The sequence below is a fragment of the Diabrotica undecimpunctata genome, chromosome 8, assembly GCF_040954645.1.
Source record: "Diabrotica undecimpunctata isolate CICGRU chromosome 8, icDiaUnde3, whole genome shotgun sequence".
In the NCBI taxonomy this organism is placed as follows: domain Eukaryota; kingdom Metazoa; phylum Arthropoda; class Insecta; order Coleoptera; family Chrysomelidae; genus Diabrotica; species Diabrotica undecimpunctata.
Window position 1 is genome coordinate 54321239 of NC_092810.1, and position 13679 is coordinate 54334917.

The 13679-nt window shown below is 32.2% G+C and overlaps 1 protein-coding gene across 1 annotated transcript in view; it reads left to right on the forward strand.

Annotated features, from left to right (window-relative positions):
- The first annotated feature begins 1578 nt into the window (after positions 1-1578).
- Positions 1579-13679, forward strand: part of LOC140447559 (peptide transporter family 1-like) — a 58176-nt gene continuing 46075 nt past the window's right edge. Inside the window, exons 1-3 of the mRNA XM_072540273.1 lie at positions 1579-1726; positions 2926-3004; positions 11594-11823. Coding sequence (XP_072396374.1) covers positions 2998-3004; positions 11594-11823 — 237 coding nt within the window. The 5' untranslated portion in view covers positions 1579-1726; positions 2926-2997. The remainder of the gene's footprint in view (positions 1727-2925; positions 3005-11593; positions 11824-13679) is intronic.

A 13679-nucleotide genomic window follows, 5' to 3' on the forward strand; every position in this document is an offset into this window, starting at 1 on the left:
GCTATAGGACTCTTAGAAGCATCTGTGTATACAATAAGGTCAATTTGTTTAAAGTTCAAAGTTCAAGTTCAAAGGTTTGCCTTAGGAATTATGGATTTGTCTGATGCTTATCATAATTAGTTACCGAGAGATTAAAGTCTGCTATCAATTTATTCCAGGAAGGTTAAGGTGATATTAATATTGGAGTTGTGGCTGAAAGATCGATATTATTCAGATGTGGTGAGAGATACTGTGGTATAGATTGAAGTTTAATAGAAGAAGGAGAGTTTAAAAGATCACTACTTAGTAATTTATGGATTTTCAGTATTAGCTGAGATTCGAGACGAATATTGTAAAAGGAGTTGCTGGCGACGTAGATAGAGGGGAAGTTCATTAGCTTCTCTGTATAAACTTTCTGCGTGGCTGGACCTGAAGGCTCCAAGGCAGATTCGTAGTGCTACAGAATTAAAAAGTTTTAAATCTGATGGGCTAGCTGATATATAAATGAAACTGCAGTATTCTATTTTAGAACGAATAAGACATCTATAAATCTGAAGTAAGGAGTCTTCGTCTGCACCCACTTAGTTTTGAGATTTTTTAAATGGCATTTCCAAATAATTTTACTGTCGAATGTGAATCCTAAAATACGTATACTCTTTACTGCAGGTAGACAAGTACCATATATGATCATTTTAGGATTTATAGTACTGGCTGTCCTGCGAGAAAACTTAATGATTTTTGTCTTTTCAACAGAAAATTTAAATCCACTTACTATTATCCATTCAAGCAATTGGTTAGTGGCATTCTAAAGCAGTTTGCAGGTGGTTAGTGTCTTTGCCTGTTCAAAAAATTATTAAATCATCTGCGTAGAATGCAAACTTCATTGAAAGCTAATTTTTTTAGATATATCATTTAAAACAAGTATAAAGAGTGTAGGACTCAATACCGACCCTTGGAGAACGCCACTAGTTTGTTTGAAAGTTCTAGAGATTTTGCCATTTTCTCTTACGTTAAATGTTATTTTTGTTAGAAATTAATTAACAAATAAAGATATTTTTCCAGATATACTGTGCTTCTCGAGTTTAGCTATAATAAAAGGCCTTTACAGAGTATCGAATGCTTTTTCAATATAAAACGAAACGTAAGAAGTAAGTAGGTCTTGTTTGCACTGAAAGCCATCAATGATTGATGTTTGAAGGACTGCTTAATTGTCTGTTGTACTTCAATGTGATCTAAAACCTGATTGTGCCAAATTTATTATTTTATATTTTTCTAGGTACCACAGGAGTTTTTAATTGATCATTTTCTCCATAAGTTTGCACATTATACACGTGAGAGAAATTGTTCTGTAGGAATTTTGATCAGTTGAAAGACTTTGGTATTGCCAACAACAAGATAAAGAACAGTTTGAGCATTTATTGTATTGTCTTGACCAAAATTACAAATAATTTTAAAATGTCACATAATATAGTTCATTGAAATCAGATTGTTAAGGAGCTTTTAAAAACATCCATATAGTGTACTGTAATCAACATGATCTTGCAGATTTTAATATTATATCAAATCCCCCTTTAGATATAAACTACGCATCACGAAAGTTTCTGTCATGTTTTCTGTCACTTTGATCAATTTCAGTGACGATTATAATTTTGACAATATATTCGAAGCTTATAAAAAGCATTAAACATACAAATTCAGTACAGTCCAGTGACTTCAAAATTAGTTGATTTGTAAAAAAACATCAGAGGTCAGTATATCTGTTTTATAACATTAAACATTTAAACTCTGTGAGACAAAGTCTATTGAAGAATTTGCCATTAATTTTGCCGCTTTTCTGAGCAAAGGTTGTACGTGTAAAATTGTTAAGATTCGCTTTCATTTGTACTGACTTTTTTAGTATATTAAATAATAACTATTTGTGTGTTTTATTTTTATTAGTATTTCATTTTTAAAAAATATTTTTCTACACCTACTCCTCCAATATGATTTCTTCCTTCTGTAACGTGTTTCTAAATTCATCTCTTTTGATCATTGTGCCATAACTTTTTTTAGGTATCCTTTTCTTGTTTTTTTCTATTGTGATTGTATTATTAAGGCGGGTACACATATGCGAGCAGAACTGTTCGCGAACCGTTTGTGAACGCTATATTCGTTAATTTGTACGATGGGACGAACCGCTTGCGAGCTGTTCGTTCGTTGCTCGTCAGGAACCACAGCCTGTCGGTTTTTGGGACGAACACAAAGAATGTTGTGTTCCCCGCAGAACTATAAATTGTGTCTATAAATTGTTTCTGCTAAGTGTGCGATGAGATCATTCGGTTGAACAAAATTGCTGAACGAGCGCGGCTTATTCAAAAGTAACGAGAGAAATTAATAACAGATAATGTAAACAAAATACCGAAATGTTTAGAATAACGAAGTAAATTAATTCTCGGTTTGTTATTAGATACTTAGGGTATTGGATAGCCTGAACATAAACATATTTTCAACGAACTCTTCGCGAACAGCTTACGAGCAGTTCGCAAACAGTTCGGCTCGCATATGTGTACCCACCTTTAGGTTCTTGCTTATGGTATCTGTAATAACATTTTTAGTCTTAGGAATTTTATTTACAAATGTTTACATTTATTATGCATCTGCATCATTTTTATTATTTACTAAAGATATATTTTTTTAAAATAAATATGGTTTACCTCTTTATACTACACAAACGGCTCAAATTGTTTTTAACGTTACATTATTACTTAATTCTTGTTTTCTATTTCTAATTTTTTATTTATTTACATTAAATATTAATTTATTTTGTTATATAATCGACTTCGTATTTTTTTTTTTGTTATTTGGCAACAGTATCAACTTGATCTATGACGTAGATAATGACGTGTATCGGGTATAAGAGATACTGCATAATAAAAAAACATAACTCTTATTTTTTTTTTGTTGTAGAAAATTCCTTACCCTAAATCAGTATTCTTTATAATCAGCAATGAATTTTGCGAACGATTCTGCTACTATGGCATGCGAGGTAAGTATATTTTAAAACTACAATATATAGCTATATTGTATTAGTATATATATTTAGATAGGCTACAATATACACTGCGCGTCACGAAAAAAAGGCCACCTAAAATTTTTGCTATTTTTTAATTTTTACGATTCATACCACAAAGTCATTGTCATTAGATGTTTGTGTAATGTTTAAAAATATGTTCTAAAGCAGTATGCAATCATTTTATAAAAAAAAAATGTCAAAAAATAACTTCCAAAATAATGATTTTATTGAAGAATAAAAAAAATTAACATTATACATTTTTTCTGTTTTCTTTATAAAATTACAATTAAGTCGTGATTAATAATACTGTTTATTACCACCTCTATTGTGAATTACTCTCCTCATTCAATTTGGCATTGAATTGATCAAATTCTAGATGTCATTTTAAGGAAAAGCTTCCCATTCTTCCATGAGCGCCAACCGAAGCTTTTCGCGATTTATTGGAGCAGGTATTCTGTTTCTTACCCTTCGTTTGAATTGGTCCCAAACATGTTTAATCGGGTTGAAATCTGGACTTTGAGCCGGCCAATTCATTTTTGGCACACCGACAGTTTCCAAATATTGCGTTACCATCCTGGCTACATGTGGCCGCGCGTTGTCTTGCATAAAAATAAAGTTTTCGTTGACAAACCCAGCAAAAGGCATTACATGCTTATCTAGAATTTCGGTAATGTATCGGTGTGCATTCAACGCTCCTCTATCAATAAATACGAGATCAGTACGGCCCTCGAATGAAATGCCTGCCAAAACATTACCGAACCTCCTCCAAAAGTAACACGTAATCGTCGAACACAAGCAGCATATCGTTCCTCACGTCTTTTGTATGTTTTGATGCGACCATCTGAGCCATAAAGAACCATCTTGGACTCATCACTAAATAAAACATTTTTTCTAATCTTCTATCGTCCAATGCTCGTGGTCTCTAGCAAACTGTAGTCGGCGTTGTCGATGTGCTGTTGTTAACAAAAGTCCTGTTGCTGGGCAGCGAGCCCGTAGGCCAAATTCCCTTAACCTTCTTCTCACGGTAGAAGTACTTAAAGTCCACCCGTGAGCATTTTGAAAACGGTTTTGGATTGATCTAGTCGTAAAGAACCGATTTTGCAAAGAAGTGCGTTGTCAAGAACGGGCTTATCTGGCCGTCGTGATTCTTCTCGGGCCTGATCCTGGTCGTTGGTCGTGAGATCCAGTCTCTACGAATCGTTGGTAAATTTTTTGTACCATACAACGACTGACTCCAAGCTGTCGGGCAGTTTCTCTTTGACTCGTTCCATTATTTATCAAAGTAACAATTTTAACAGATCTAACAAATATCTTAGCCATAGTTTTAAATTTAAAAATTGCACAAGTTTACTCTTCAAACAACTGTACACTACTGAAAGGTTTTTGAAGAACAGAATAGCCATATTCCAAGAAAAATAAGGTACAAACAACACGTGCATTATCCGAAGTCGTAAAACTGATATCAATTCAGCAAAATTATTACCCTTAATTGACCTGTCAACACCGTTTGTCGGTGCCTAAAAGAAAGAAATTGTATAAACTTAAAGTTATTGAAAAATTCTTACAAAATTCTAGGTGGCCTCTTTTTCGTGACGCGCAGTGTATGTATAACCTTAATTCAATCCAACGTTTTAATAATCTACCAGAATTATTTTTCAACTAAAAGCTAAATGTGACAAAACCATAAAAGACCGTCTCAATCTGAGACTATGTAGGGGGTGATGTTTACTGAATAGTACTCCCCGCAGAACAGAAGGGGCGAAGAAGTTCTTATTACTGATACAGCGTATCCCAATGGCTAATAAGTTCGGTATAACCAAATAACGTAACAGAAAGACGGCATCCCAGTTTAAGTAGGGAGATTGTACGGCAAAATAATAAAGACTAGGAGTGTATCGGAGTATGAGATATAGAGAAACAAAATGGTTTCCGGGCAGGAATATCGTGCATATATAAAAGAAAAACGTGAAGCTCTTTCAGATGAAGGTAGATTTTATCTCTCTTTTTATATTGCGTATGTACAGCTTGGTGCATATTTCGGACATTCCAAGTGCCAATTCTCTTTTTTTTTAGTTTATTTTAATGACATCATTGGAAGACCGGGGGATATTTAGCACCCTCTCCCTACTTAAGGAGTGACCGAGTGACGGCCTTATTTGGTTTTGTGTGTTTGTGGCCGTCTTGCGTGTAGGAGGAGTTATGAAGTAAGAGGCTGTTCTGTACTTCTCGGATGACGGACGGATGAGGGTGTCCTTAACCCTGACACGGCGCGTCCCACGGGCTGGTAGGGAAATGTCCTACAAATATGTAAGATAGATGTGAATAAGGACTTACCAAATAAACACGCATGAACCAACTGAGGATATGGCATAGGGTAGCAGCTATGGCACAAAGCTGGAGGAAAATAATCCTCACAGGTTTGATATCACACACTTATAAGCGATAATAGAATATCCATTTAACCGGCTATACATATACAATAATCACACATTTGGCCGCGAGAGGACTTGTATAGTTTCATTGTGCTCACGCAAAAATAGAATGTTTACAAAAGAGAACATCGATCCCAGTGATATAAACATACACTCTATTGAAACCAAAATGCATTTATTGAAACGGAGATACGGAACACTTCTTCTTCTTTTGGTGTCTATTCGTTTCGAATATTGGCGATCATTCTGGCTATAATTATGTTATTAACTGATGCTTTAAATAGGTTAGTTTTTGTTGTGGAGAACCATTTCCTCAGGTTTTTTAACCATGATATTCTTCTCCCAATCCTCGCTTTCCGAATACTTTACCTTAAAGGATTATTTTCAGTAATTTGTATTTAGTGCCGTTTCTCATTATGTGTCCGAGATATTCTAACTTTCTCCTTTTAATCGTAAACATCACTTCTCTTTCTTTTCCCATTCTTCGTAGAACATCAGTTTTACAACAAATTACGAAATCTCGCTGCTTTACCTGCTTTTAAGCTTTGTTGTCGTACTTCTTCTTCAACATCTCCGTAACTAGTTATATATATATTCCCAGATATCTAAACCTTGCTTCCTGCTTTATTATTTTCCCATCGATTTCGATTTGACATCGTAGTGGGTATTTAGATGTTGTCATACATTTGGTTTTTTCTGCTGAAAAACAATAGTAATTACAAAAAAAAATACTCCAAACATAAACATATTATTACATGGCATAAAAGCCTGGACAATGGCGCTGGTAATTAGCTAACATGGACTGACAATGTAAGAAATGAAGAAGTTTAAGGACGTATAAATAGAGATCGTGAACTTGGAACTAATCATAGAAATAATTAAAAAATGGAAAACAACATCTTAACTTAAACATATATTGAACACGAGAGAGAGATAAACTCCTTCAACTAATAATGGAAGGAAAAAAGAAAAAAGCATGGTCTTGGCAGACGACAAATAACCCAGTTGCGTAACATCAAGAATTGGATAGGACTGGACGTCCTATCCAATAAAAAAAAGTAGAACAAATAGGTTTAATCTTTTCCTAAACCAATACATGTCCAAATTTCAAAGAAACAATTATACTTACCTTACGTGGCCGTTATTAAAAATTATTAGAATTATATATTTATTATTGTCCAAGTGAAGTGAACTTTATTAGACAAAAAATAATACAAATTCGTTACCTACTAGCTATGTTTATTGCCGGATATGGAACAAAAACCTCAATATGATAACAAAACAGACAGATGCTAAATTGCATAGTACATAAGGCCATATTCAATATTATCATTACATTGATTACATACATTGATTGATTATATATGTAGAAATTTAAAAAACAATAAAAAATAAAAAATATCCCTGTTACACTGATATTTTTTTCACTGGCCACTGTATATTTCGAAGAGTATATTAAGAAAATTTCAACTCTTGATACTTTTCTTTAGCAGAAATACGAAAATAAACTAAAAAACAGCAGCTGGACATGTTTTATCATCTTTTTTTTTATTGTATAACGGACTTGACTTAACCAATTAGCCAAATATTTGTGGTAAGTTAGTTTATCTTTTTTTGTATTCAATAAATTTACTGACATATTACATTCTAAATATTAATTAGGTTAACATTTTTCTCTTAAATTTTTATCATCTTGAAACAAGAGATAAACCAGAAATTAAGGAAACCAATAGATTTCTTAAAAATCAAAGCACAAAAACTTCTAATTCCGTTTCTATTTCTGGTGGAGGTGTGATGAATTAACGTATCTCGTCGAGATGCTACCTCGAGCATCCCACGCTACCTACCTTAGCTCGCTAGACCAGTCTGGTTAAAAAAAAAGGTGGAAAAATGTTTCGCAGATATCTGAAGCTTTTAAGACATAGGTAGGGGATACTAGATGATGAATAGATGAAAAGATACTCCTAGTTTTACCTTGCGTTTTTTTTAAGCAATAATTTATGGTCACAATTTGATTTTTGGTCTATAAATTTTTTCCCTTATATTTTAAATAAACAATATTTATGTCATTTTTTTATGTCAAGAATATCTTTATTCTCCCGTTTTTTTAATTAAAATTGATAAATAATTTACAGAGATATTTGCAAAAAAGCAGTTTTTTTGCACTAATTTATAAATATTATTAATTTATTTATTAACAAAATAAAATGGTACTAATACATTTAAACATCAAGGAATTACCATCTTTTAAATTTGTGCGAAATTTCCCCCCGATCAGTCAAATACTTTATAAGTTATTTAATTTGTTTATCCCTGAGGCTAATTATTTAAACTATTGAGCTTGCCCTATGCATGATGCTAGACACATTCAGCAAATTTCATAGGATTCTTTAAGACTTAGACTATCTGAGAAGTTAAATGCATATTGAGTTTTCATCGAAATTATTTACAAAATAAACGTTTGAAAAAGGGGTATGTTTTTTGCTTATAAACAATTGTAATAACTTCTATATTTTTCAAGCTACAGACTTGTACGTACAACCATTGGATAACTGGTAAAATAGCTCACATTAAAAAATAAAAAACCTTCTATGACCAATAGGAACGAAGTTAGTGCCTTTTTTGAAAAAAATCATATCTCCATTGTTTATAAACATTAAGAAGTAAAATTTGCACAAATTTTGAATGAAAATCTAAACTTTATATTGAAACTTATAGCTATAAAATTTATCTAATTTTTCGAAACGACGGTACTTTCGAAAGATCGACATAGGAAAGTGGAGAGGATATCTGTTTCAGCTCCGTTTTTTTTTTTCGGCATCGGAACTTCAAATTGCAACACGTAGGAAAAATTTACATTATCTTGGCTTTCTTTGCAGCTGCAAGCCTCTTTTTATTTATTCTGGGGTAGCTCGTCGAAATATGAATAACTACATAGTTTTCACTGGCCGGAAAATATGGGAAAACTCGGAAAAATTGAGTCCATTTGAAATTCACCCTAAATACTTATTTTTTTTTAATGCTCGAATAGTCTGTCGCAGTATTAACAATGATGACATAATTTTCACTCCCCATAAATTTCGGAAAATCCCGAAAAATCAACATATGTTTTTTCATTTTATATCAATGATGTAATAATACTTATATATTTTATAAATTAAATTTCAGGTAATTTTTTACACATGATATTATTATATTCCTTATATTAATTATAATTGTTTGTATTTTTATAATTAACAATATTGATTTTTATTCTATTTTTCTTACAAATATGATATACAATATTAATCTAATCTGCCTTACTGCTTTGATAGAATAAGTCGATTTTTTCATCACTTGCCTTATTAAATTTTGCAATGTTTATTGAACTTTACTTTTTTTATTTTCTTTACATACATTGGTTTAAAAGTTAAAATTTGGTTTATTTATTCGACTTCACTGTCAGGTCTGAACCTTTTTGTTGCAGGTTGTTTGTCTTCACTTATTAAGTCAGTCTTTCCATACATTAACATATTAATGGGCGATCTTAATGCCAAGGTGGCTCAAGGTAAGGTAGGAGAACAAGTAGGAAAATATGGGCTTGGAAACAGAAATAACAGAGGAGATCGATTGATTCAATTTTGTCAAAGTAAAGACTTCGTAATAACAAATACCTTTTTCAAATTACCTCCTCGACGGTTATATACATGGACATCTCCACAACATACCAAAGAAAAAATACTGAGAAATCAAATAGACTACATTATGATAGCAAGGAGGTATCATAATGCTGTTAAATGTACTAAGACGTACCCAGGAGCTAATATAGGCTCAGATCATAACCCGGTAGTTACTGTGATAGAGGCGAGACCAAAAAAGATTAGAAGACCACACAGAAAGGCACTAGATTTAAATAAACTTAGCAACAAAAATATACGACAAGAAACAGGAGAAGAAATAAATGAAAACCTCCGTTCAGTGCAGCAACAAATTAATGATACAAACAACGTTAACCAAAAATTAAAGTACATAAATACAGCTATACAAACAGCAGGAAAGAAACATCTTACATAAACAACAACAAATAATAAGGGGTGGATGACACAAGATATACTAGACTTAATGGAACAAAGAAGAAAGATGAAGAATTACCCAGACAAATACAAAGAAATAAATAAACACATAAAAAAGAGAATAAAAGAGGCCAAAGAGGAGTGGATTAAAGAACAATGTGAAGAAATGGAAACCTATGAGAAAAAGTACGATGCGTTCAATATGCACAAAAAATTAAAAGAGATAACAGGAAGCATAAAGAAATGCCAAATAGGTAAACTTAAAGACAAAGATGGAAATCTTATTGTAGATCTAGAGAATAAAATAAAAAGATGGACAGAATACCTGAATGAATTATTTGAAGATGGTAGAAACAACTTAACTCAGATAATCAATGCAACTGGGCCATACATATTGAAAGAAGAAGTAAATACGCAATAAGAAACGCTAAAAATGGAAAAGCAAATGAACCTGAGGAAATTCCTACAGAACTGTTGAAGCTTTTGAATGATAAATCCGTAACCATAATATTAAATTTTGCAGCGAGGAGCTAAAACAGTTTCCCCTCCACTTTCCTATGTCGATCTTTCGAAAGTAACTTCGTTTCGAAAGGTTTTAAGTTTAGAAAAATTGGATGAATTTTATAGCTATAAAATTTAATATAAAATTTAATATAAAGTTTAGATTTTCATTCAAAATTTGTGCAAATTTTACTTCTTAATGTTTATAAACACTGGATATATAACTAACAAAAAAATTGTCGCTAACTTCGTTCCTATTATTCATAGAAGGTTTATTTTTTTTGTTAAATGTGAGTTTTTTTACCAGCTATCGAATGGTTGTACGTACAAGTCTGTAGCTTGAAAAATATAGAAGTTATTACAATTGTTTATAAGTAAAAAACATACCCCTTTTTCAAACGTTTATTTTGTAAATAATTTCAATGAAAACTCAATATTCATTTAACTTCTGAGATAGTATAAATCTTAAAGAATCCTATGAAATTTGTTAAATGTGTCTAGCGTCATTCATAGGGCAAGTTCAATGGTTTAAATAATTAGTCCCAGGGATAAACTAATTGAATAACTTTTAAACTATTTGACCTATCGGGGGAAATTTCGCACAAATTTAAAGGACGGTAGTTCCTCAATGATGAAATTTATTAATAACATTTTGTTTTGTTAATAAAAAAATTAATTAAATTTATAAATTAGTGCAAAAAAAACTGCTTTTTTGCAAAAATCTCCGTAAATTATTTATCAATTTTAATTGAAAAAACGGGAAAATAAAGATATTCTTGATATAAAAAAATGGTTTAAATATTGTTTATTTAAATTACAAGGGAAAAAACTTATAGATAAAAACCAAATTCTGACCATAAATTATTGTTTAAAAAAAACGCAAGGTAAAAATAGGAGTATCTTTTTATCTATTCGTCATCTAGTGACCCCCACCTATGTCTTAAAAGCTTCAGATATCTGCGAAACATTTTGCCGTGAAATCGATGATTTTTGTATAACCAGACTGGGCTACGCCGGCAAAATCACCTTTTCTTAAACTCTCGAGACCATACGCGCGTGCCGCTTCCGCCGGTAAAATTTTCCCAGTAGGCTACTTGGTTTCGCTTAGTGGCAGTTGCCAATGTAAATAAACAATTGGATTATGATTATTCTGTTCGAATATTTTGAGACGGCAATTCTTAAGGTGGTTCTTTTAAAAGATTTTTAAAACTCAAATTATAGCCCTTTATTTAATTTTTATTATATACGAGTGGAAAAATAAGATTTATGAGAAATATATAGAAACAGCAGATGGCAGGAATGTAATGTTCATAATAAAAAAAGATAGGCTAAAATAAGAATAAAAGTTACGTCTACACAAATCCTAGAACAAGGCCAGTGAGAAATTTGAATATTGGAATATTCTGGAGAAGACTAAAGTATAAGTGTCTGAGAAAGCATTAATAATCTTACTCAAAATATTAAGTGGATTAATGTTTCATGACCACAGTCAAAAAAATATTATCTAATCTAAATTTATTTGAATGTTATTGAAAATTTTTAAAATTTTACATTTGTAATATATTTTTCTTTTCCAGCCGTCCTCATCCTATATCTCAATAATATACTCATGTTTACTGAATCCCAATCGTTAGTAACGTACCACACGTTCTCGATGTCTGCATATTTTTTCCCAATAGTTGGTGCCATCATTTCAGACAGTTTTTTAGGAAAATTTAATACAATCCTTTATGTTTCGATGTTATATGCTGGTGGATGCATTTTACTTGCACTATCAGCTACTGATCCTATAGGGTTACCTAAAGCTGTAAGTATTTGTTTTATATTTCTATAAATTCTACTAAATTTTTGCAAAATATTATTTTAACGTAGTTTAAAAAAGTAATAATTTATTTTTATTTCTTCTGTATCCCTTTGTTGGTATATTCTTAATTTAAAGTTTTAATTGCATTTATAATTTCGTGTAAATCTATTGTTTCAACACATGTGCAAAGCTTCTAACATAAGTATGCACTATGTGATTTATTATATGATATATAGGGTAAAGATTTTAATACTGAGCCCTAGCCAAAGGTTAGAACACCTAAAACACATACTCCACTGTATTACTTCTTAACATCCAGAGTATTAGTTACCAACACATCAGAAAACTCAGATCTTCTTAACTCACTTTTGTTTGCCTAGTTCTAGATATATATATATATATATATATATATATATATATATATACACTTCTCCAAGAAATTAACGCACCACTTTAATAAATCAATTTTATTTGTAAACAGGCAAAGATAAAAAAATACAACTCCACCAGATTTATTCTACATTTTATTAGTAATTATAACAATTTGTCTAATCATCAGAAAATGTTGAAGTACAGGAGAAAAAAAAATAAAACGGAAAATTCTAAAAAACTAATGATAAGAAAAGTAAACTAAAATATGAAAAAAGTCTTAATAACGAGTGTTTCCACCTCTACTACGTATAACAGCCTCACATCGTTGGCCCATACTTAAAATTAATTGCCGTGTTTCATTTTGGTCTAGTTCTCTCCAAATCTGGATCAGCGTCTCTCCCACTTCCTGTAAGTTGTTTGGTTGGATCGGTGTCGCTCTTAATCGCCTACCAAGGATATTCCAGAGATTTTCAATCGGATTTAAATCCGGACTATGTGCTGGCCATTTCATAGTGTTAAGTTCTACCTCTTCTAGATAATTTCTGACGATCTGTGCAGCGTGAGGTCTGGCATTATCTTGCATTAGTAAGAAATTTTCACCGATATAAGGAGCTAATGGTACTACATGTTGCTCCAGGATCTCCAATATGTACCTTTCAGCTGTAACAGTTCCATTTTTTATCACAACTAGGTCCGTACGTGCGGTCAAAGAAATACCACCCCACACCATAACGGATTCTCCACCAAAAAATGTGGTGTGTGAGATATTACACTGATCATATCGTTCGTTGGGTCGTCGCAACACACGAACACGTCTGTCGTTATTGTACAAACAAAATCGGGATTCATCAGTAAATAACACTCGTTCCCAGTCAGCCTCTAAACAATTAACGTGTTCTCTGGCAAAATGTAGTCTCCCCCTTCGATGCTCTGCAGTTAATAGAAGACCTCGGGTGGCAATCCTAGGTGTTAAGTTGTATTCCCTAAGTCGCTGTCAAACAGTTTAAGTACTAATTTGTATAGAATGCACGTCTCGAAGCTGAATTTGTAGACTTCGATGTGTTACAAAACGTTGTCGAAGAGCAAAAGTTCTTAAAAATCGATCTTGAACAGGGGTAGTTACCCGGTTTTGTCCTTGCCCTGGTCTGCGAGTATGATACCCTGTTTCGAGAAATCTTTCTAACACCCGTGAGACGGATGTGTGGGACACATTAAACCGACGACCAATTCTTCGGTAACTTCAATCTTCTTCCGACAGTATCACTGCTTGGGCACATTCATCTCGGGTTAAATTACGTGATTGACGCTCCATAATAAACACAATTTTAACAATAATCAATAATTAAGCAGTAGCCGAATAAAATTCGTGAACACTTGCAAATTAGTATATTTCTAGAATTAGTACATTTTGTGCTTCTTTTTGTTTTGTTGCAAAAAAAACTATAGCGATAAAACACAGTCAATAAATATAGAGTGTATGAATAGCA